The sequence below is a fragment of the Pan troglodytes genome, chromosome 23 (assembly GCF_028858775.2).
Source record: "Pan troglodytes isolate AG18354 chromosome 23, NHGRI_mPanTro3-v2.0_pri, whole genome shotgun sequence".
Classification (NCBI taxonomy): Eukaryota; Metazoa; Chordata; class Mammalia; order Primates; family Hominidae; genus Pan; species Pan troglodytes.
The window spans coordinates 46022174-46044223 of record NC_086016.1 but is presented as its reverse complement, the minus strand read 5'-3'; the positions used below and the strand labels follow the sequence as shown (position 1 = coordinate 46044223).

Below are 22050 nucleotides of genomic sequence, written 5' to 3'. Positions count from 1 at the left end.
GAAGAACAAAGTGGGAAGCATCACATTTGCCAATTTCAAAACGTACTGCAAAGCTACAGTGATAGACACAGTGTGGTACTAACATAAAGACAGACCTGTTGATCAACATAATAGAATTGAAAGCTCAGAAATAAATCCATACATTGATGATCAACTGATTTTCAGCAAAGGTGCCAAGATCATTCAATGGAGCATCAACAGTGCACAACAAGATGGAGACAAGAGTGATGGGAGAGTCCCAGCCCACTAGTGCCATGTGGGCAGGGCCAGTCTCTCAAGCAGGACCACTCACTGGATCTCCAACCCCCAGCCCCATACCTGCTCTCAAGGGGAGCTCAATAATCACCTTGAATGAATGACTGCATGCTTGGAAGACTGGGTGATCAATGAATAACTGAATGAGCAAACAGGAGTTGAAACCCCAGGGTAACACATGAGACACCAGATCCAACAATGATTCCTCAAAAGAAGTTGGGCTCCTCAACACTCACCAACACATTTTCCTCCTTACATCTCTCTTAGCAACATTTTAAAACTATCATTTTGACTCAATGAGTCATAAAATCCATTTAGGAAACTGTGACTAGCATATTTTATTTATGTGTTTATTTATTTATTTATTTAGACAGAGACTCTCTCTTTGTCACCCAGGCTGGAGTGCAGTGGTGCAATCATAACTCACTGCAGCCTCAAACTCCTGGGCTCAAGCGATCCTCCCACCTGAAACCCCCCTGCCCCTGCCCCAAGTGGCTGGGACCACAGGCACGCAACACGCCAGACTAATTTTATTTTTTGTAGAGATGGGGTCTTGCTATGTTGACCAGGCTGGTCTCAAACCACCGGGCTCAAGCAATCCTCCTGCCTTGGCCTCCCAAAGTACTGAGATTGCCTGGACAGCACATTTCTTTAATGAAATGAAAGAACAGTAGAGTACCAAACGTCAGTGTGCTTATAGGAAGATATCATTTCATGAAACTTTTATTCATGGATATAGGTAAATGTATGCTTGAACTGGGGTTTTTATGGAAATATATTTCCTACCATGGATCCAAAATAAAAAGAGAGTTTAAAAGTTGCTCTCCCAAGCCAAGCACAGTGGCTCATGCCTGTAATCCCAGCACTTTGGGAGGCCAAGGCAGGTGGATCACTTGAGGTCAGGAGTTTGAGACCCACCTGGCCAACATGGTAAAACCCCGTCTCTACTAAAAATTCAAAAATTAGCTGGGTGTGGTGGTGCATGCCTGTAGTCCAAGCTACTCTAGAGGCTGAGGCATGAAAATCACTTGAACCCGGGAGGCAGAGGTTGCAGTGAGCCAAGATCATGCCACTGCACTCCAGCCTGGGCGACAGCGAGATTCCATCTGAAAAATACAAAACAGGCCAGGCGTGGTGGCTCCTGCCTGTAATCCCAGCACTTTGGGAGGCCGAGGCGGGCGGATCACGAGGTCAGGAGATCAAGACCATCCTGGCTAACACGGTGAAACCCTGTCTCTACTAAAAACACAAAAAATTAGCCAGGCACTGTGGTGGGCGCCTGTAGTCCCAGCTACTCGGGAGGCTGAGGCAGAAGAATGGCGTGAACCCAGGAGGCAGAGCTTACAGTGAGCCGAGATCGGGCCATTGCACTCCAGCCTTGACAACAGAGCGAGACTCCATCTCAAAGAAAAAAAAAAACAACACAAAAAATGCTGCTGCCTCGGTTCAGAGGTTTTTGACCATTTGTGGGCCCCTAAGAATGTGATCAAAGTCTCTGTCCAAAGTATGTGAGATCAGGCAAAACAGTGCACACAATTTCTGGGGGTTTCCTATTGTCACTTGCCCAATGAGGACATATTATCATACCTACCTCAAAAGCCTCATAGTCCTGATAAGACAATCTGCGTACAGCACCAAGCCCAGCCCCGGCCAGTGTGAGACCTTGATATGGGACAGCTGCCACCACTGCAGGGGCAATGAACAGGAAGATGAGGAGGAGGAGGACTGAAAATTCCATGTCTGTCCCGGATCCACCCGCCCTCACCCCAAGGTGAAAGATCTCACCTTGGAAACACGCACGGAATACCAACTGGAGAAAAACATCTCACAAGCTCTGAGCGCTGCCTCTCGGTACCACGCTATTTTTGTACCAGCTTTATTGAGACAGAATTCACATTCCATACAATTTGCCCTTTTAAAGTGTACAATTCGGCCGGGCGCAGTGGCTTACGCCTGTAATCCCAGCACTTTGGGAGGCTGAGGCAGACGGATCATGGGGTCAGGAGATTGAGACCATCCTGGCCAACATGGTGAAACCCTGTCTCTACGAAAAATACAAAAGATTAGCCAGGCGTGGTCGTGGGCACCTGTAGTCCCAGCTACTCGGGTGGCCAAGGCAGGAGAATGGCGTGATCCCGGGAGGCGGAGCTTGCAGTGAGCTGAGATCGCGCCACTGCAGTCCAGCATGGGCGACAGAGCAAGACTCCGTCTCAAAATAAATAAATAAATAAATAAATAAATAAATAAATAAATAAATAAGTGTACAATTCAATGATTTTTAGTAAATTCACAGAGCTGTGTAACCATCACCATTGTCAATGTAAGAACATTTTCGTCACCCCCAAAATAATCCCTGTACCCATGAGGGGTCACTGTACCTTCCCCAGGCTTTGGGAACCACTAATCTTACTTTCTGTCTCTATCAATTTGCCTATTCTAGATATTCAAATAAATGGAATCACACAGTATTTATCCTTTTGCAAATGGCTTCCCTCACTGAGCCTGTTTTCCAGATTCACCCATGTTGTAGCATGGATCCATATGTCATTCCTTTTCGTTGCTGAATAGTATTCTATCGCATGGATGGAGCATAGTTTGCTTATCCACTCATCAGTTAACGGACATCTGGGTTGGGTCCACTCCACGGCAACCACAGAGTGCGCCAGTAAACCTTAAACAAACACAAGTCTCCTTCGGTAACAACGCTCATTCTCTGGTTCTGATCGAGCCAGCTAAGTATTTACAAAAAGGATATTCTTTTTTCTCCAGCAGATCTTCTACACAAGAAAATTAAGACCTGTAACAAAGCAGGGCTCTAGGAAAGAAAAACTAAATAATAATTGTAGAAACATGTCCTTGCAATGAGGCCCAAGCAAAGAAACAAAATAAAATAGAAACAATGCCCAGCTGCACACACAGTTAAGATTGAAATTCTCCCTGCGCTGCTCCAACAAAATTTCAAATCATTAAAATCTCATTATACTAATAATATGTTTTCCAGATAAATTTAACTAAAACACTCTCTTCCCCTAACAAAGTGCAGACGTTCTCAGCAGCAGCAGTGCAGGACGTGTGAAGACACGGGCCAGTTCCCAGGGTGGCGTGTCTTCTCGTCCCATCTCTGCAAATGCCTACAGCTGTAACCACATCACAAGTGACAGCTTACTGGGGAGATGAGCCTCTACAGTTCCAAAGCCCCAGCCCCTTCACTTCGGAGTCTCGCTCTGTCGCCCAGGCTGGAGTGAAGTGGCACAATCTCGGCTCACCGCAACCTCCGCCACCCGGGTTCAAGCGATTCTCCCGCCTCAGCCTCCTGAGCGGCTGGGATTACAGGCACCCACCACCACGCCCGGCTAATTTTTGTATTTTTAGTAGAGACAGGGTTTCACCTATTGGCCAGGCTGGTCTCAAACTCCTGACCTCAGGCAATCCACTTGCCTCGGCCTCCCAAAGTGCTAGGATTACAGGCGTGAGCCACCGCGCCCAGCCTAGATTTTCTTAAGTGAAAGCAATTCTCCCAATATGTCATATGGCCTCATTGTATGTTTATTATTTCGTCTGCTCACCACCAACCCAGCCCCTGGTCTCTTCTCTTCCCAGGCCTCTTCTCCACCTGATGGATAAAGTGGGGGAGTGGCCGTGGTGGCAATAAGAATGGAGATGAGATGCCAATGAGAACAAAGGCTGACACCTATGTAGGGTATGTATGAATGTATGTGTATGTATTTATTTATTTATTTATTTTTGAGGCAGGGTCTCGCTCTGTCACCCAGGCTGGAATGCAGTGGTGCAATCTCGACTCACTGCAGCCTCAGCCTTCCATGCTCAAGCCATTCTCCCCCTCAGCCTCCGGGGTAGCTGGGACCACAGGCATGGGCCACCACGCCTGGCTATTTTTTTCTATTTTTTGGTAGAGAGGGGGTCTCACTATGTAGCCTAGGCTGGTCTCAAACTCCTGGGCTCAAGCAATCCTCCTGCCTTAGCCTCCCAAAGTGCTGAGATTACAGGCGTGAACCACTGTGCCTGGCCTGTAGGGCTTTTATTATGTATCAGGCCCAGTCATTTCCCCCCAGTATTTCATTATTAAAAGTTTCAAACACATAGAAACATCTAAAGAACTTTATTTTATTTTATTTTTTGAGAGGGAGTCTTGCTCTGTCGCCCTGGCCGGAGTGCAGTGGCACAATTTCAGTTCACTGCAACCTCCACCTCCTGGGTTCAAGCGATTCTCCTGCCTCAGCCTCCCAAGTAGCTGAGACCACAGGCATATGTCACTGTGCTCAGCTAATTTTTTGTATTTTTGTAGAGATGGAGTTTCACCATGTTGGCAAGACTGGTCTCGAACTCCTGACCTCAAGTGATCCACCCGCCTCGGCCTCCCAAAGTGCTGAGATTACAGGCATGGGCCCCCACTCCCAGCCAAGTAAAGTTTGAAGTGAACACTTGTATACCCACAGCCTACAGTCCACCACCCACCTTTGTCTATACCTGTTTTATTCCACATCCGTCCATCCCTCTATCTATCCAGCAATCCATCAGCATTCATTTCCTATTGCAGCTGGAAATAATTCCCACAAACTGTGGGACTTCATACGACACAAATTTCTTTCTTTTTTTTTATTTTTTGAGACAGAGTCTTGCTCTGTCGCCCAGGCTGGAGTGCAGTGGCGTGATCTCGGCTCACTGCAAGCTCCGCCTTCCGGGTTCACACCATTCTCCTGCCTCAGCCTCTCGAGTAGCTGGGACTACAGGCGCCCGCCACCACACCCGGCTAATTTTTTGTATTTTTAGTAGAGACGGGGTTTCACTGTGGTCTCGATCTCCTGACCTCATGATCCGCCCACCTCGGCCTCCCAAAGTGCTGGGATTACAGGCGTGAGCCACCGCACCTGGCCTCCATACGACACAAATTTCTATCTTGTGGTTCCGGATGCCAGGACTCCAAAATGGGTCTCACTGGCTAAAATCAAGGTGTCAGCAGGGCTGCATTCCTTCTAGAAGCTCCAGGAGAAAATCAATTTCCTGGCTTTTCCAGCTTTCAGAGGCTGCTCACATTCCTTGGCTCCTGGCCCCACATCATTGCAACTTCCACCTCCATCGTCACTTCTCTCTGACTCTGACCCTCCTGCCTCCTTCTCATAAGGACCCTGGTAATCACGCTGGGCCCACCCAAATAACCCAGGCTAATCCCATCTCAAGGTTCTTAACTTAATCACACCTGCAAATTCCCTTTGACCACATAAGAGAACATATTCTCAGTTTCCAGGTATTGGAATATAGACATTTTTGGTACTACTATTCAGTCTACCATATCATCTTTTTTTAACACATTTCAAAGTCAGTTGCAGACATCAGTACTTTTCCCTCTAAGCACACACATCACTAATTAGAGTTCAGTATTTATTTATAGTTCTTTTATTTCCTTGGAGTTAAAAGGTACATGCCATGAAATGCACAAATTTAAAGTACACATGCAGAGTTTTGACAAATGCTGCACCTGCGTATCTCAAACCACTCTCACTGTAAAGAATATTTTCATAACAACAGAAAATCCCTCCTGCTCCTCCCCAAGCAACTCCTGCCCACAGTCCCAGAGGCAACCACCACAGATTAGCTCTGTCTGCTGTAGAACATTGTAAAAGTGAAATTAGCGGGGTGTAGTGGTACACACCTGTGGTCCTCGCTCCTCGGGAGGCTGAGGCAGAAGGATCACTGGAGGCCAGGAGTTCGAGGCTGCAGTGAGCTATGACTGCACCACTGCACTTCAGCCTGGGCATCAGAGTGAGATCTCATCTTTGAAAAAAATGAAATGAAATGAAATCACACAGTGTGTACTCTTTTGGTCTGTCTTGGTTTGCTCAGCATAGTGGTTTTGAGAGTCTCGGGTGATTTCCTGTACCGGCACCTTGTTCCTTGACACTGCCCAGGATCATTCCGTCCTGTCAATTACTGCTGTCCGTGTATCCATTCACCTACTGATGGTCCCCAAGCTGTTTCCAAGTACCAGCTCTTATGAATGAAGCTGCTATGAACATTCCTGTACAAGAGTCTTCTTACAGATTCCTACTTTTTTTTTTTTTTTTTTTCTTTTTGACAGAGTATCACTCTGTTGCTTAGGCTGGAGTGCAGTGGCACGATATTGACTCCCACTGCAACCTCCACCTCCCGGGTTCAAGTGATTCTCCTGCCTCAGCCTCCCAAGTAGCTGGGATTACAGGCATGCACCACCACGTCCAGCAAATTTTTATATTTTTAGGTTTCGCCATGTTGGCCAGACTGGTCTTGAACTCCTGAGCTCAGGTGATCTGTCCGCCTCAGCCTCCCAGAGTGCTGGGATTACAGGAATGAGCCACTGTGCTCAGCCATAGATTCCTACTTCTGTTGAGCAAATCTATCTAAGATTTACTGGAATTGCTGGGTCATAGGAAGGATGGTTACTTGATTTTAAAAGAAACTACCAAGCTGATTTCCTGAGGGGCCACACCACTGCACATCCCTCCAGCCTGAGTGAGTAGCAGCTGTCCTATTTTCACCACATCTTCCAGCCTTTCCCATGGGTCTGCGGGGCATTCCCTGTTCTTCTCATGTGCATTTCCCAGGTGGCTGGTGACGGGGAGCGCTTTTCCAGATGCATATTGGCTATCTGTCAATCTTCTTTGGTGACGTGTCTGTTCCAACCCTTTATCTATCTATTCTTTTACTGCGTTGACTGTGTTTTTATTCTTGAGTTGCGGAAGTTCTCTCCATCTCCTGGACCCCAGACTTTTATCAAACATGTGTTTTGCAAACATTTTCTCCCACTCGATGGCTTGACCAGGTCCAGCTTTTTTGTTTTTTGTTTTTCGTTTTTTTTGGTTTTTGAGACGGAGTCTCACTCTGTCGCCCAGGCTGGAGTGCGGTGGCGTGATCTCAGCTCACTGCAACGTCCACCTCCTGGGTTCAAGCTATTCTCCTGCCTCAGCCTCCTGAGTAGCTGGGATTACAGGAGTGCACCATCACGCCCAGCTAATTTTTGTATTTTTTAGTAGAGATGGGGTTTTGCCATGTTAGCCAAGCTGGTCTTGAACTCCTGACTTCAAGTGATCTGCCTACCTTAGCCTTCCAAAGTGCTGGGATTACAGGTATGAGCCACCACGCCCGGCCCCAGGTCCAGTTTTAAGTACATCATTTCATTTAATAACTCACTCAATTCTCTAATGACCCTACGAGTTAAGTAGGCTTTACAGAAGAAGAAACTGAGGCACAGGGTGGGGAAGTACCTTCCCCAGGGTCACAGCTCCAGGGCCCAGAAAGATCAGTTCAAGCCCATGCAGTCTGGCCTCAAGAGCAGTCACCCTAACCACTACACTAGACTGCCTCTTGCTTGCTGGGCAAATACACAAAGATCACTGTAAATGGTCATCATTATCTCCCAGTGAAATGGGAACACACCACACCCCAGGAAGACAGGAACTGGGCCAACAACCTGAAACAGGAATGCAGGGACATGATGGTACCAATGGGCAAAGAGGGGCCCCCACCGTGCTGGAGGTGCAACATTTAAGTCAACAGGGCAGAGAGTTGTCAGATCAGAGAGAACAGGGGACGTGAGGGCTTTCAGCCAAGGAAGATCATGGGACCCACAGAAAGCAAACGAAGACCCCATGGCCAGGCCAAGGGAGAAGACCTGGGAGCTGGAGCTGGAGCTGGGCTGGGCTGGACAGGTGCTGGATGGCTGGCGAGAATCTGGACTTGGTCCTGGAGTAGCATGAAGCCACTAGGTTTCTGTCTTCTTATAAACACCAACAAGTTCATTCAGCACAAAAAGGATCTAATGTGTCTCCTCTAGCGCATCTTCCTAACACTGGGGCTGGGTGCAGCTTAAATGCCAGGAATGATATCAGCTTACTAGGAGCCAGCTGGGAAGATGACTCCCATCTGAATCATTCTTCCAGTTTAAGCAGGGTCAGCGGCAATGAAGAGCCACACTGCCTGGAGTTAAATCTCACCTGCTGGCAGGATGACCTCGATCCTCTCTGAGCCTGTGTTTGCCCATCTGCAAAATGGGAATAACCACATAACACCGACTTCCCAGCTTGGTGTGAGGAGTAAACAAGGTAATAATGCAGGAAGCATCTAGCACAGCACCTGGGACATCAGCAGTGCCCGAGTCTTAGCTACGGTGTGATTATTATAAGCTCCATTCTGATTTGTTTTTGTTTTTGTTTTTTTGAGACAGGGTCTCAGTCTGTCATCCAGGCTGGAGCAAAGTGGCACGATCTCAGCTCACCGCAACCTCCACCTCCCAGGCTCAAGTGATCCTCCCACCTCAGCCTCCCGAGTAGCTGGGACTACAAGCAAAAGCCACCATGCCTGGCTAATTTTTGTATTTTTGGTAGAGACAAGGTTTCACCATGTTGGCCAGGCTGGGACTACAGGCATGTGCCACCATGCTCAGCTGTTTTTTCTTTTTTTGTTGTTGTTTTGTTTTCTTTTGCAGAGACGAGGTCTCACTATATTGCCCAGGCTAGTCTCAAACTCCTGGGCTCAAGCGATCCTCCTGCCTTGGCCTCCCAAAGTACTGGGATTATAAGCATTTTTTTTTGTTTTTAATCTTCCTTTAACTTTTACCCTCACTTCTCAGATTATCTTTATTATGATTATTATTTTGATAGAGGGCCTCACTCTGTCACATAGCTGCAGTGCAGTGGCGCAATCATGGTTCACTGCAGCCCTGATCTCCTGGGCTCAAGTGAGCCTCCCACCTGAGCCTCCCAAGTAGCTGGGACCACAGACGTGCACCACCACACCTGATTGATTTTTTTTTTTTAATTTTTAATAAAAAGGGGTTCTCTCTATGTTGCCCAGGCTGGTCTTGAACTCCTGAGCTCAAATGATCCTCCCATCTCAGCCTCGCAGAGTACTGGGATTACAGGCATGAGCCACTGCACTCCTTCTATTAAACTTATAAATATCAAGTATAAACTCATTTAGATTTTACTTTGAAAGACATTACAGTTGACTCTTGAAAAACACAGGTTTGAATTATATGAGTCCACTTACATGCAGATTTTTTCCAATAAACATATTGGAAAATTTTTTGGAGATTTGTGACAATTTGAAAAAAACTGCAAACCACGTAGCCCAGAAATATTTTAAAAAATTAAGAAAAAGTTACATACATGACAAATGCATAAAATATATGTAGATACTCGTCTGTTTTATCATTTACCACCATAAAATACATACAAATCTACTATAAAAAGTTAAGATGTATCAAAACTTACACACACACACAGACTGTGTTCACAGTTGAGAGAAATGTAAACAAATGTAAAGATGCAGTACTTATGTATTTATTTTATTGTATTTATTTTATTTATTATTATTTTTTTTTTTTTTGAGACAGTCTCATTCTGTCACCCAGGCTGGAGTGCAGTGGCATGATTTTGGCTCACTGCAACGTCTGCCTCCTGGGTTCAAGTGATTCTCCTGCCTCAGCTTCCTGGGTAGCTGGGATTACAGGTGCCAACCACCACGCCTGGTTAATTTTTATCTTTTTAGTAGAGACAAGGTTTCAACATTTGGCCAGGCTGGTGTCGAACTCCTGACCTTAAGTGATCCACCCGCCTCGGCCTCCCAAAGTGCTGGGATTACAGGCGTGAGCCACTGCACCCAGCCAAGATGCAGTATTCAATAATAACTGCATAAAATTAACTGCAGTCCATACTGCACCACTGTAATAGTAGCCGCCTCCTGTTGCTATTGCATTGCTTAGAACATTATTTGATGTTAATTATCTCCCCTTGAGCAGTTCACCGCTCCAGTAAATTCTACATCATAGTAAAAAAAAAAAAAGTGATCTGTTTGGGTTCCCACGTATTTTTCATCATGTTTAGTGCGATATCGTAAACCCTGAATAACACTATGGGACTCATACAAAGCGCCACTTGTGTTGCTGTAAGTGCTCCCGAGAAGCCTTGACGGACGGGCGCGGTGGCTCACACCCGTAATCCCAGCACTTTGGGAGGCTGAGGCAGGCGGATCACAAGGTCAGGAGATCGAGACCATCCTGGCTAACACGGTGAAACCCCATTTCTACTAAAAATACAAAAAAATCAGTCGGGCATGGTGGCACATGCCTGTAATCCCAGCTCCTTGGGAGGCTGAGGCAGGAGAATCGCTTGAACCCGGGAGGCGGAGGGTGCAGTGAGCTGAGATCACGCCATTGCACTCCAGCCTGGGCAACAGAGCGAGACTCCGTCTCAAAAAAAAAAAAAAAAAGAAAAAAGAAAAAAACAAAAGCCTGACATTCCAAGAAGCTGGATAGCTTGAGATGTTGTATGGTAGGGTGAGGTCTGCAGCTGCAGTTGCCGGCCACTTCAGAGCATTCATCTTGTAAACACATGTTGTAAACGTGCAGCATCAATAAACACAGCACAGTACTATAAATGCATATTCTCTTCTTTATGATTTTCCTAATAACATTTTCTTTCCTCAGGCTCACTTTGTAGTAAGAATACGGTACATAATGCATAGAACATACAAAATATTGTTAATTGTTTATGTTATCAGTGAGGCTTCCAGTCAACAGCAGGCTATCACTAGTTAAGTTTTGTGGGAGTCAAAAGTTACACATGGTGGCCGGGTGCAGTGGTTCATGCCTGTAATACCAGTACTTTGGAAGGCTGAGGTGAGCGGATCACCTGAGGCCAGGAGTTTGAGACCAGCCTGGCCAACATGGTGAAACTCTGTCTCTACTAATAATACAAAAATTAGCTGGGTGTGGTGGTGTACGCCTGTAATCCCAGCTACTCGGGAAGCTGAGGCAGGAGAATCCCTTGAACCTGGGAGGCAGGGGTTGCAGTGAGCCAAGATTGCACCACTGCACTCCAGCCTAGGTGACAAGAGCGAAACTCCGTCTCAAAAAAAAAAAAAAAAAAAAAAAAGTTACACGTGGATTTCTGACTGCATGGGGGTCAGTGCCTCTTTCGCCCTGTGCTGTTCAAGGGTCAATTCTATTAATTTTAAAACAAAAAGAAAAAAGACAGGGATGAAGACACTTCAAATTAAGCTATGGGCCAGATGCTTCTCAAGAGCTGGGCATGGTGGTGTGCACCTATTGTTTCAGCTACTCAGGAGGCTAAGGCAGGAGGATCCCTTGAGGCCAGGAGTTCAAGGCTACAGTGTCTGATGATCTGGCCTGTGAACAGCCATTGCACTCCAGCCTGGGCAACACAGCAAGACCCCCATCTCAAACATATATATATGTATAAAGACCCCCATCTCAAATATATATGTATAAAGACCCTCATCTCAAAGATATATATGTATAAAGACCCCCATCTCAAACATATATATGTATAAAGACCCCCATCTCAAACATATATATGTACAAAGACCCCCATCTCAAACATATATATGTATAAAGACCCCCATCTCAAACATATGTATGTATAAAGACCCCCATCTCAAACATATATATGTATAAAGACACCCATCTCAAATATATATTTATAAAGAATATATATATTCTTTATATATAATTATATATAATTATAATTATAATTGCTGTTGCAGTAAAAGAATGCAGACACAATGCAATGAATTCTAAAATTATTCTTTATATTCTTTATACATATATTCTTTATATATTTTTATTTGTATGTTCACATATATATATATATATTCTTCAAATTCCATTTATAGCAAAAATAAACTCTGAATACCATATGCGCATGAGGCCCCACCCCGGACCTCCCCCTTTCTCCAGCCTTGTCAGGGGCACTCCATCCACATGTTTAAAGTGGGGCCTGGTCAGTTCTAGTTCCCTGGAGTCTGAAGTAACTTGAGAAGCAGAAAACAACAAGGGCAGACAGGGCTCCGCTGAGACAGCTGCTTCCAGGAGTGTCTGGATTTGAGCAAGCAACATACGCAGGCCCTAGGAGTGCTAACATTTTCGCTCCCTCTTTAACTTTTTAATAGCTTAACATTCAAGTCTAGATCCTGTGGAACTGTAATTTTTCAAATGAAAACAAGTATAATAATGCATGACTTTGTAAGAGAACAAGCAAAGAAATTCTAAGATGGCGTCGCTTGGGGAAACCAACATTACCGACTGATTGTGGGTGGCTGGCAGGTAAAGGTTCAAAGGCCAAAACCAAGCTCATCACTTCAAGTGGCAAAGCTTAAAGGAGCAGGCCTCCAACTACTATCAGGCAAGCGTAAAGAACTCCCACTCAGAGACTGCCAAATGTTCTCTGATGCCGTAGGCTGGTGAGGAAGGCAAAAATGCCTCCTGGTGCCCATTTGAGTTGCCCTCACATTTCTGGGTACAAGGAATTCCAGCTGAGAAACACCTGCTTCTCTGCACACACTAAACAGTTACTCAGCCAAGTACATCTCAAAAAAGTATTGGGGGCCGGGAGTGGTGGCTCACTCCTGTAATCCCAGCACTTTGGGAGGCCGAGGTGGGCGGATCAGTTGAGGTCAGGAGTTTGAGATCAGCCTGGCCAACATGATGAAATCCTGTCTTTACTAAAAATATAAAAAATTAGCTGGATGTGCTCGCTTGAACCCAGGAGGCAGAGGCTGCAGGGAGCCGAGATCATGCCACTGCAGTCCAGCCTAGGCAACAGAGCAGGACTCTGTCTCAAGAAAAAAAAAATAGTACTGGAGATGCTTCCTAGCCACAGACAGCTAGGGGAAGAGTTAAGATACCAACATTCTCACTGCAATATCTTAAAGGATTCACACAACTTTTGTTACCAACAGCCAACTAGCTGTTGCACGGCACTCAATGGGAATAAAGCAGCCAGTGCTGCTGAAATGACACAGCACTAGAGCTGGAAAAGGCTTCTGTTCTGGGAGTGACAGCCAGTCAGCAACTAACCCTCCATACACACTGGTAGTGTGGCTGACTGGTCCCAGCATTCTTTTTCCCTAAGCCCAGACTCAGCCACAGAATCCTTCTCAACACAGGGTTAGGTACTTGTCCTAAACTGAGCTGACTTGCCACTTCTGCTGTACCACGTACCAGCTCTGGACTCTGGTGTCTGCGTCAATGCCTCCAGTCATCCACATTCATCCATAACGAATTCTGACTGAGCGCTCACTCAATTGCTGATGAGGCCTTCCTTCCTTACACCACAAGTGCTGCTTTGCTCCACAAGGGACCATCAGGAACAGAGGCTTAGAGAGAAGGAGCAACAGATCCAGTGCAAGGAGGCGGACTGCACCACCGCGACGGGCATTCTCAGAACCAGGACAAACTCAGCAGCTCAGAAACGCAGAGCTGGGATCTGCCCATACTGCCCCATATTAGAAATGAAGAAATGGGCCCCCAAACTTTAACACACATAGCCTCAAAGGGTGCGTTCAGTCCCCACGGCCCAGACACTCTTAGAACATCAGAGGGGGTAAAAGACTCCGCTGGTTTCCCAGGGCTGATCATGTTACTACCCAGATGCTGGGAGCCCTAGAGACTGGACGAGGCCAAAACTGCTGCTCATTCCATTTTTTTCTTGTAACCAGAGAGAAGGCTCTCATTTGAATATGTCAGCCTGAGGTATCTCAAAGATGCAAAGCCACAGAACACTTCTAGGATTGATTGCATTGTGTCCGCCTTCTTTTACCAAGACAGCAATTAGTATGGATAAGCAAATTAATACCATTGGGCCAACGTATGCTTATAATATCCTCCAAAGCTTATTAATCTGTTTTGCAGCCTCTATGTGATGTAACAAATAGCAAACATATTAGGAGATAAACCAATTTTTCACCTGAAACCTAAAGTGTAACATGTACAGCTAAGGCAGAGACATTTTCATAGGGTATGTCTTTTATGTGATGGAACCGCATATTCGAAAAGAAGAAAACAGCTCGGTAAAGGTACCTGCCCTGTGCCAACCACAGCAGGGAGGAATCAATCCAACGGAGCACTTAAAATCCATACTCGCAGCAGGGATGAACCCACTTACATCCAATAAACACCCCTTAATTATTCTGACGACTGGACAGGGAGCGCGAGGGTAAGCAATTTCAGGATGTGCAATCAATATTAATTCCACAGCGGTGGGGAGGGAATCAAGGCAGAGTCCCTTTGATGAGTGTGGGGTTGCCAAGGTGATCTGACTCTGCTGGGAGGTTTGTAACCAAGGTGCTAGGAGAACCACCGAGAACCTGCCCTTCCTCCCCAAGCCCCGAAAGGCAGGGAAGAGTCATCACTTGTGGCCAAGCAGTGCCTTTACCTTTTCTACAGAAGCAGAGTTTCCGACAGCTCTTAGTAGGCCTTCAAGAAAACAAAACAAAACAAAAGAAAACAAAAACACCCACGTGGTGCAGGTCGACTTTGCTGCCCCGGACAACAGAATGCATGGGCGGAACACACAATGAGAAATGTAGGGTTTGAAGATTATAGTCAGAATAATAATCAAAGGAAATGTAGCTGAACCACCCACTTCCTCTCAGCCCAAGAGGAAAGAGACAGGCCCTCACTGGAAAATGGTCTCCAGGGAGTTCCACTCACCACCCTGAGGAGCGTTTCCCATGAAGGTGCCGGGCAGCGTCGCGGTGACCTCACTGTGTCTTTCCTTCTTGGACCAACAGCTGTCCATCCCCAAACGGAGACGGCCTCTGCTCGAAGGAGGTTTGGGTTTAGAGAGAACAGTGTGGAATTGTCTTTCTCTTTGTTGGCAGGGTCTGTAAAGAGCCTCACAACACAACAGCTCCAAATAGGACTCCACCATCCCCTCTTCCCCGTAGAAACCACAGTGACTATGGCCCTGGTCCCTCACCTGTCTATATCCCCCAACTTCGGACCAGCCACTCCCCCTTTTCGTTGGCTAGGAGGCCCGCTGGCCTTCCCAACATGCCACAGCCACTTTTCTACGGGCCCTGACGCTATCAGAGGGGTCACGTGAGCACAGAGGGCCTGGAAACGAGAAGAAGTCTGAAAAATCGACCAAAAGAGACGACACTCCTTGCAAATCCTTTCCCACCCCTCCTACAAACAAGGATCTGGGTCCTCTTTCATTTCAGCATCAGAGGGGCTGCAGCCCGCTAGAAAACAGCGTGGAAATCACAGCCACGCCTGCGCCCACCCACGCCGCCTCCTCGGGGCACTGCCTGTGCCCCGTGCCACATTCCTGCCAGCCTGCCTCCCCGCCGTTCCCCCATTCCGTCCATTCCCCACTCCCCAAAGCCCCACTGAAATCGGCCACCCCTGCCAAGCCCCAGCAAGGGTTCCAAGTTCCTGTGCTTGTGGGACGCCAGGGCTGCTCACCTCTCCCGCCCCCGACCAGGGCTGGCCACAGCCCACAGGCTGCACCGTGGCTCAGCCACTGGGAGCCTGCCTGGGGGTCTCCTCAGGATCCCCCTCCCCCTCCCTGGGCTAATTTCCATCCATCCTAGACATTCAGCTAGGACCACTTCCTCCAGGGAGGCCCAAAACCCCAAGTCTGGATGGTGAGACCCCCACGGCTCAGTCCCCCCATCTGCCTGTCCCTCAAACTATCCTGAGTGGGGCCTGAGCCAGGGTCTCACCCACCCCCAGCTCCCAGCCCAGGCGTTGCTGGGGGGAAAGGCGGGGGCAGTGCAGGCCCCCCTGCCACAGCTCCCCTCCCTTCACTGGTGCGTCTTAGTGTTTTGGGGCAACCCATCATCTACACAACTGATTGCTCCGTGTAAAAGATGGATGCCCTGAAGGAAATTCTCGGTTACTGGTTTAGAGGTTTGAGATTTCTCTCCTGAAGGTTATTTAAAGTCCACAAAGAAACTTAATACTTTCAACCTTCAGTTCAATGTCGCAGCTACCTAGTGATTTCTTTTCTTTCTTTTTTTTTTTTTGAGGCAGAGTCTCGCTTTGTCTCCCAGGCTGGAGTGCAGTGGCTCGATCTCAGCTCACTGCAACCTCTGCTTCCCGGGTTTGAGTGATTCTCCTGCATCAGCCTCCTGAGTAGCTGGGATTACAGGTGTGTGCCACCACGCCCAGCTAATTTTTGTATTTTTAGTAAAGACGGGGTTTCACCACGTTGGCCAGGCTGGTCTCAAACACCTGACCTCAGGTGATCTGCCGCTTCAGCCTCCCAAAGTGCTGGGATTACAGGCGTGAGCCACCACGCCTGGCTAATTTTTCTATTTTTAGTAGAGACCGGGTTTCCCCACGTTGGCCAGGCTGGTCTCAAACTCCTGGCCTTAGGTGATCCACCCGCCTCAGCCTCCCAAAGTGCTGGGATTATGTGTCTGGCCTAGTGATTTCTTTAGATCTAGTTGATGAGGTCTCAATATCTTGCTCATTAATCATTAATTCTACATCAAATGCTTAGGAGATATCAGGATCAAGAGACAGGGAAGACAAGCCGCTGGCTGGGAGAAAATATTTGCAAAACACAGGACTTGTATCCAAAATATATGAAGAACACTTCCAACTCAACAGTAAGGAAACAAACGAGCAGATTTAAAAATAGGCCAAGGCCGGGCACTGTGGCTCACGCATGTAATCCTAGCAGTTTGGGAGGCCAAGGCAGGTGGATCTCCTGAGTCCAGGAGTTTGAGAGCAGCCTGGGTAACATAGCGAGACCCCATCTCTACAAAAAATAACAAAAATTAGCTGGGCATGGTGGTATGTGCCTGTAGTCCCAACTACTCCAGAAGCTGAGGCATGAGGATCACTTGAGCCCCAGGAGATTGAGGCTGCAGTGAGCCAGGATCGTGCCACTGCACTCCAGCCTGGGCTACAGTGAGACCCTATCTCAAAAATAAAATAAAAATAAAAATAAATAAAATACAAATGAGCCAATGACCTTAATAGACACTTCACTGAAGAAGATACACAGATGGCAAATAAGCATCTGAAGAGATGCTCCACTTCATACCTCATCAGGGAAATGCGAATTGAAACAGCAACAAGACGCCACAATACACCTAACAGAATTCTGAAATCCAGAACACTGACACCACCAAATACTGGTGAGGATGCAGAGCAGCCAGGACTCTCGTTTGCCGCCGGTGAATAAAAGTGGCACAGCCACTTTGGAAGAGAGTTTGGCAGTTTCTTCCAAAACGAGACACACTCTTACCATACGATCCAGCAATTGAGCTCAAATGAATTAAAACCTTATCTCCACACAAAAACCTACACGTGGATGTACACAGCAGCTTTATTCATAACTGCCAAAACTTGGAAGCAACCAAGATGTCCTTCAGCAGGTGAATGGATCAACAAACTGGCACATCCAGACAACGGAATATTATTCAGTCGAAAAAGGAATGAGCTACCAAGCCCTGAGAAGACATGGAAGGGCCTTCAATGTATATGACTGAGTGGAAGAAGCCAATCTGAAAACGCTACTGTACACTTTATGATCACAACTATACGATAGTCTGGAAAAGGCAAAAACACAGATACAGTAAAAAAAAAACAAAAACCAAAACCAAAAAAACAAAAAAAACGATCCGCGGTTGCCAGGGATTTGGGGAAACGGAGGGATGCATAGGCAGCAGAAAGAGGATTCTGGGGTCAGTGACACTGCTCCAGAGGTGACTGTAATGGTGGGTCCATGTCACTCTACATCCATCCAGAGCCACAGAACGTCCAACGGCAAGAGCGACCCCTAATGTAAACTATGAGCTTGCGGAGATAATGATGTCTCAATGTTGGCTCACGACTCTACCACACAGCCGGGGGGCACTGATGGAGGTGAGAAGGGATAGGTGGGGACACTTTGTATTCTTTGCTAGATTTCGCTGTAAACCTAAAACTGCTTTAAAAATATACGTCAATATATATGTGAATACATATACACACACATGCATATATATATATATATGGTTTTTTTTCTATTTGATATGGAGTCTCACTCTGTTGACCAGCCTGCAGCACAGTGAGGCAATCTCAGCTCACTGCAACCTCTACCTCCCAGGTTCAAGCGATTCTCCTGCCTCAGCTTCCCAAGTAGCTGGGATTACAGGCACACGCCACCACGCCCGGCTAATTTTTGTGTTTTTACTGGAGATGGGGTTTCACCATGTTGACCAGGCTGGTCTCGAATTCCCGACCTCAGGTGATCCACCCACCTCGGCCTCCCAGAGTGCTGGGATTACAGGCGTGAGCCACCTCGCCTGGCCCACACATACATATTTTTTTAAGGTAATCAGGGGATAGAAACTTCCTGAATGTGTTGCTCAGAAAAGAGGGACAGAACCTCCAGACTGGCTGCTCTCACCCTGCTGGCTTCAGCTGTCTCTGAGAAACCTGACCCTGGCCACTGGGCAGTGGCGCCTGAGGTCCAGGGCCTGGCGCAGCACAGAACAGGCCTCTTGTGGCAAAAGTGTGGAGCACTCCACCCGACCTCTTCCACACTGGCCAGGGCCGGCCGGCCGCCTCTGAGGACTTCCAGCAGCAGCTGGGCTGTCCCCGACCTCCATCCTGGCCCACTGGACCTATGGGGCCTCTCATCACATGGTCACAGTGGGGAACCCTGTGTGTTGTTGGTCTTCTCTCCACACGGGCTCCTCCAAGCCCCAGTAAAGCTGAACCCAAGTTTGAAACACGCTGTCCTTTCACGTCCCCAGAGCTTCTGTGGGGAGCCCTGGGGGCTTCCGGCGTTCCTTTCCATTTTCCGAATGCCCACAGTTCGTCACAGTTCCCTTTTCTGACCCAGGCCACCACGTGACACGCCTCCCGTAGCACATCAGCCTTAATCACGCCCGCCGTGAAGCTCATTCTCAGACACTTCCTGCACTGCTTCCTCCAAACCCCAGGGCCCCACATTTCCTAACCCCTCTCCTCTGGAACAGGCCACGTCACTCATCCCAACCATCCCTCCCAAAAGTCCCTCCGTGCCTTGTCACACCCCTGCCTGAATCTGCAACCTCACCGATGAGCCCGCCCCCTCCCCCAGCTTCCCCCTCCTCCCTTAGAGTCCTCAACTCAGGAACATGTCGGAGCCACATCCGTTCTCCCAAATCCACCCTCAACTTTCTAACAAAGGAGGAAATGAAGCCGACGGTGCAGCAGGCAGGGTCGTGGAAACCTCCCAAGCGCCCTGTCACTCCCTGGTAGGCAACCGAGCATAGTTCTGACGGCCCAAAGTCAGGGCCAGGGGCTGCTCCACCCTGGAGTGGCAGAAGCGCATGTTGCCAAGGCAAATGGGCTTGCAGAAATACCAGCGACTCTCAATTATTCAAGCCCTCATTATCCTGACTCCTCCACTTCCCAGGAGACCACACAGAAGCCGCTAAACCCTTCCCAATCCAGCCTGTCCCTCAATTCCTGTGCCTGGATCCAAGGAGGGTTTGTGGCCCTCTGTTTGCCAGGCACCCCAACCCTGAGAACCGAGGCAGGGCGCCCAGCTCACCCCCAGCGAAAGCAGCATCAGCAGTGCCCGGCGTCCTGCTCCTCCTCCTGCCTCCACGCCCGTTCTATTCAGCACAGGATGCTTCCTGCTACCGGAATTCTTGGTGCATTTGAATTAAACCAGGCTGGGCCTGAATTTTCTAGACACACATCAATTCATACAGGCAAGGAGGAGAAGCACTGCGTACTTTGGAATTTGGGCCCAGTCCATTACTTTGGGTGTGTGTTCTTCCTATTCCGAGAGCATAAACGGCACCTAGAAAAAGCTGCAATAGCCCAGAACATTCCGGTTCCTTGCCATTCTATGAAAGACTTTTTCCTCTGGTTCCTTCTGGCCTCCACTCAAGTGTCCCCTCCTCAGAGGCCTCCCCTGGCTCTGATCGCCCTGTTCTATGTGCTCCGGGGCACGTCATCACAGCGCCAGTTGTCTATGTATTCATTCCCCGTTCCACGAAAGCAAGCACCCCGCCCCCGCTCTTTTCTTCCTGGGGTCTGAGCAGCACCTGGCCCATGGCGGGCGCTCCACAGGCTGTGGGCTGAATTGGGAGGGGAGCGTCACTTGCGTCTATAATCGTTGCAAGCCATAAAGAGGAACCGAAATGATTTCTGTTGAGGGTGCTGATGACTGCATGGAAGAACAGTGGGGATGATAGAGAGAAGGGTGACAGCCACTAATCATGTCATTTAGGAGACGTGACAAACACCGACCAATACAAGCTACAGTGGGTCCTCCAGTGTAAGGCTTGAGAGAAGAGTGATCTATCTGCCAGGAGACCTACTGAAGGGGACAAGACCCTGCCCTCTTGGAACAGGATCACGGGTGGGAAGACACGCATCCCTGGGGGCACAGGCATCCCTGGGAGAAAATGTCTGGGGAACCAAGCGTTCCCTGCACTGTACAAAAATCCTGGGGAGCAGGTGCATGGGGGCACACACATGCCTAGAGGCAAATCTGTCATATGTCTTCCCGGAGCACACACATCCCTAGGAATACAAGAGTGCCAGGGAAGAAATGAATGGGGGACCTGCATCCCGGGGTACACTAATCCCTGGAGGCACAGGAAGAGTTCCCAGGGGATATGTCAGGCCCAGGTGGTTTAAGGAAACCGTACTGCATACCCGCTATGGGAGGGCTCCTTCCCGGGGACCCACCTGAGGCCGGCCTTTCTCCATCTGCCTTTCCACAGCAGCTCCCCTCACCTCTCACCAATCCGAAATCTCACCATAGGGCATGGTCCCGGGGCAGAACCTCCCCACCCAAGCAGAAAATTCCAGAATGTATCTCCCAGGAGGCCCTGGGCAAGCGGTACACTTAAAGACACCAGACTATCCCTTGCAACTCTAACAATCTTTAAAACGTACGAGGTTGGTAGTGTTTCGTGAGCACACGCAGTAAAAAATTTAAAAAAAAAATTTTTTAATGGGATCTCTGCAATTCTTGCTCGCAGGCCTCCCAGGCCTCAGCCCTGCACGCCCTGAGCCCCGCACCCTGCAGGGCGCCCGCGCAACACCCAGTAGTGGGTCCCCCAGGCCGTGTCTGCCCAGAGTGCCCTGCACACGTGAGCGTCACTGCTCATGGAATGAACGGTCACCCCGCGCGGCTGGCGATGCCGCTGGCCCAGGGAGGAGCTGAACACCCGGCAGGCAGAGCAGGCGCGGGCCCCGCACGGTGGCCCGAGGTCCCCGCCGCGCAGGCGCCCGCACGCGCGTTTGGCAGACTCCAGAGGCCACCGCGGCCCCACGCGCCAGGTCCCAGCCGGTGTTTACGGGTCCTGGGTCAAAGGCCTGGCCTGTCCCGAAGGTCGCGCAGCCGCGTGGGCCGGGCAGGGTGCGCGGGGGGGGGGCGGGGGCGGCCTCGTGGGGCTCCGTGGCCGAGGGCGAGCACCACCGGGCAGGTCCCCAGGGGGTCGGCGGGCGCGGGCGCGCACTCACCCTCGCGCGCCCTCCGCTTCCTGGCCAGGGTGCCGCCCAGCTTGCCCAGGAACGACTCGTCCTTCTTCATCCTGCGGGGCCGCGGGGTGGGCGAGCGCGGCGCGGAGGACATGGGCCGCGCGTGGGGCCGGCGGCGGGCGCAGCGCGTGTGGAGCCGCCCGGTCGCCCCGGGGAGTGGCCGAGGGCGCGGCCCCGCCGCCGGCCCCCGCCCCGCTCCCGCCCCCGCCCCTGGCCTGGAGCGCGGCCCCGGCGTCCCGGATGCCCGAGGCCTGCTGGTCCCAGGCAGAGCCGTCCCCGTCCCGCGCCGCCGCTCAAGCTCAGAGAAGGGGCGTGGGGCCACCCCGGGAGCGGCGCAGCCTTTTCCCCACGCGTTGGAGCCCTGGGCTCTGCTCGGCTCCGCTAGTGGTGCCGGATCCAGGGGACAGCGCGACAGACACCATTGCCACGTGGGTGCAGCCTCAGGACGTCCTGAAAGCCGGAGAGAATCAGGTCACACGAACGTGGCCGGTCTGTTGTGAAGCTTCTGC

General features: G+C 49.3%; 1 protein-coding gene across 5 annotated transcripts in view; it reads right to left on the bottom strand.

Annotated features, from left to right (window-relative positions):
* Positions 1–21725, bottom strand: part of PARVB (parvin beta) — a 144333-nt gene extending 122608 nt beyond the window's left edge. Inside the window, exon 1 of one of the 5 annotated variants that reach the window (XM_003317294.7) lies at positions 21524–21725. In XM_003317294.7, coding sequence (XP_003317342.3) covers positions 21524–21635 — 112 coding nt within the window. In that variant the 5' untranslated portion in view covers positions 21636–21725. Of the gene's footprint in view, positions 1–5926; positions 6099–19592; positions 20125–21523 lie in introns of those variants that run through there. The other 4 variants (XM_063808048.1, XM_016939351.4, XM_054675938.2 and 1 more) reach the window with 4 other exon arrangements.
* Between the last annotated feature and the right edge of the window lie 325 nt (positions 21726–22050).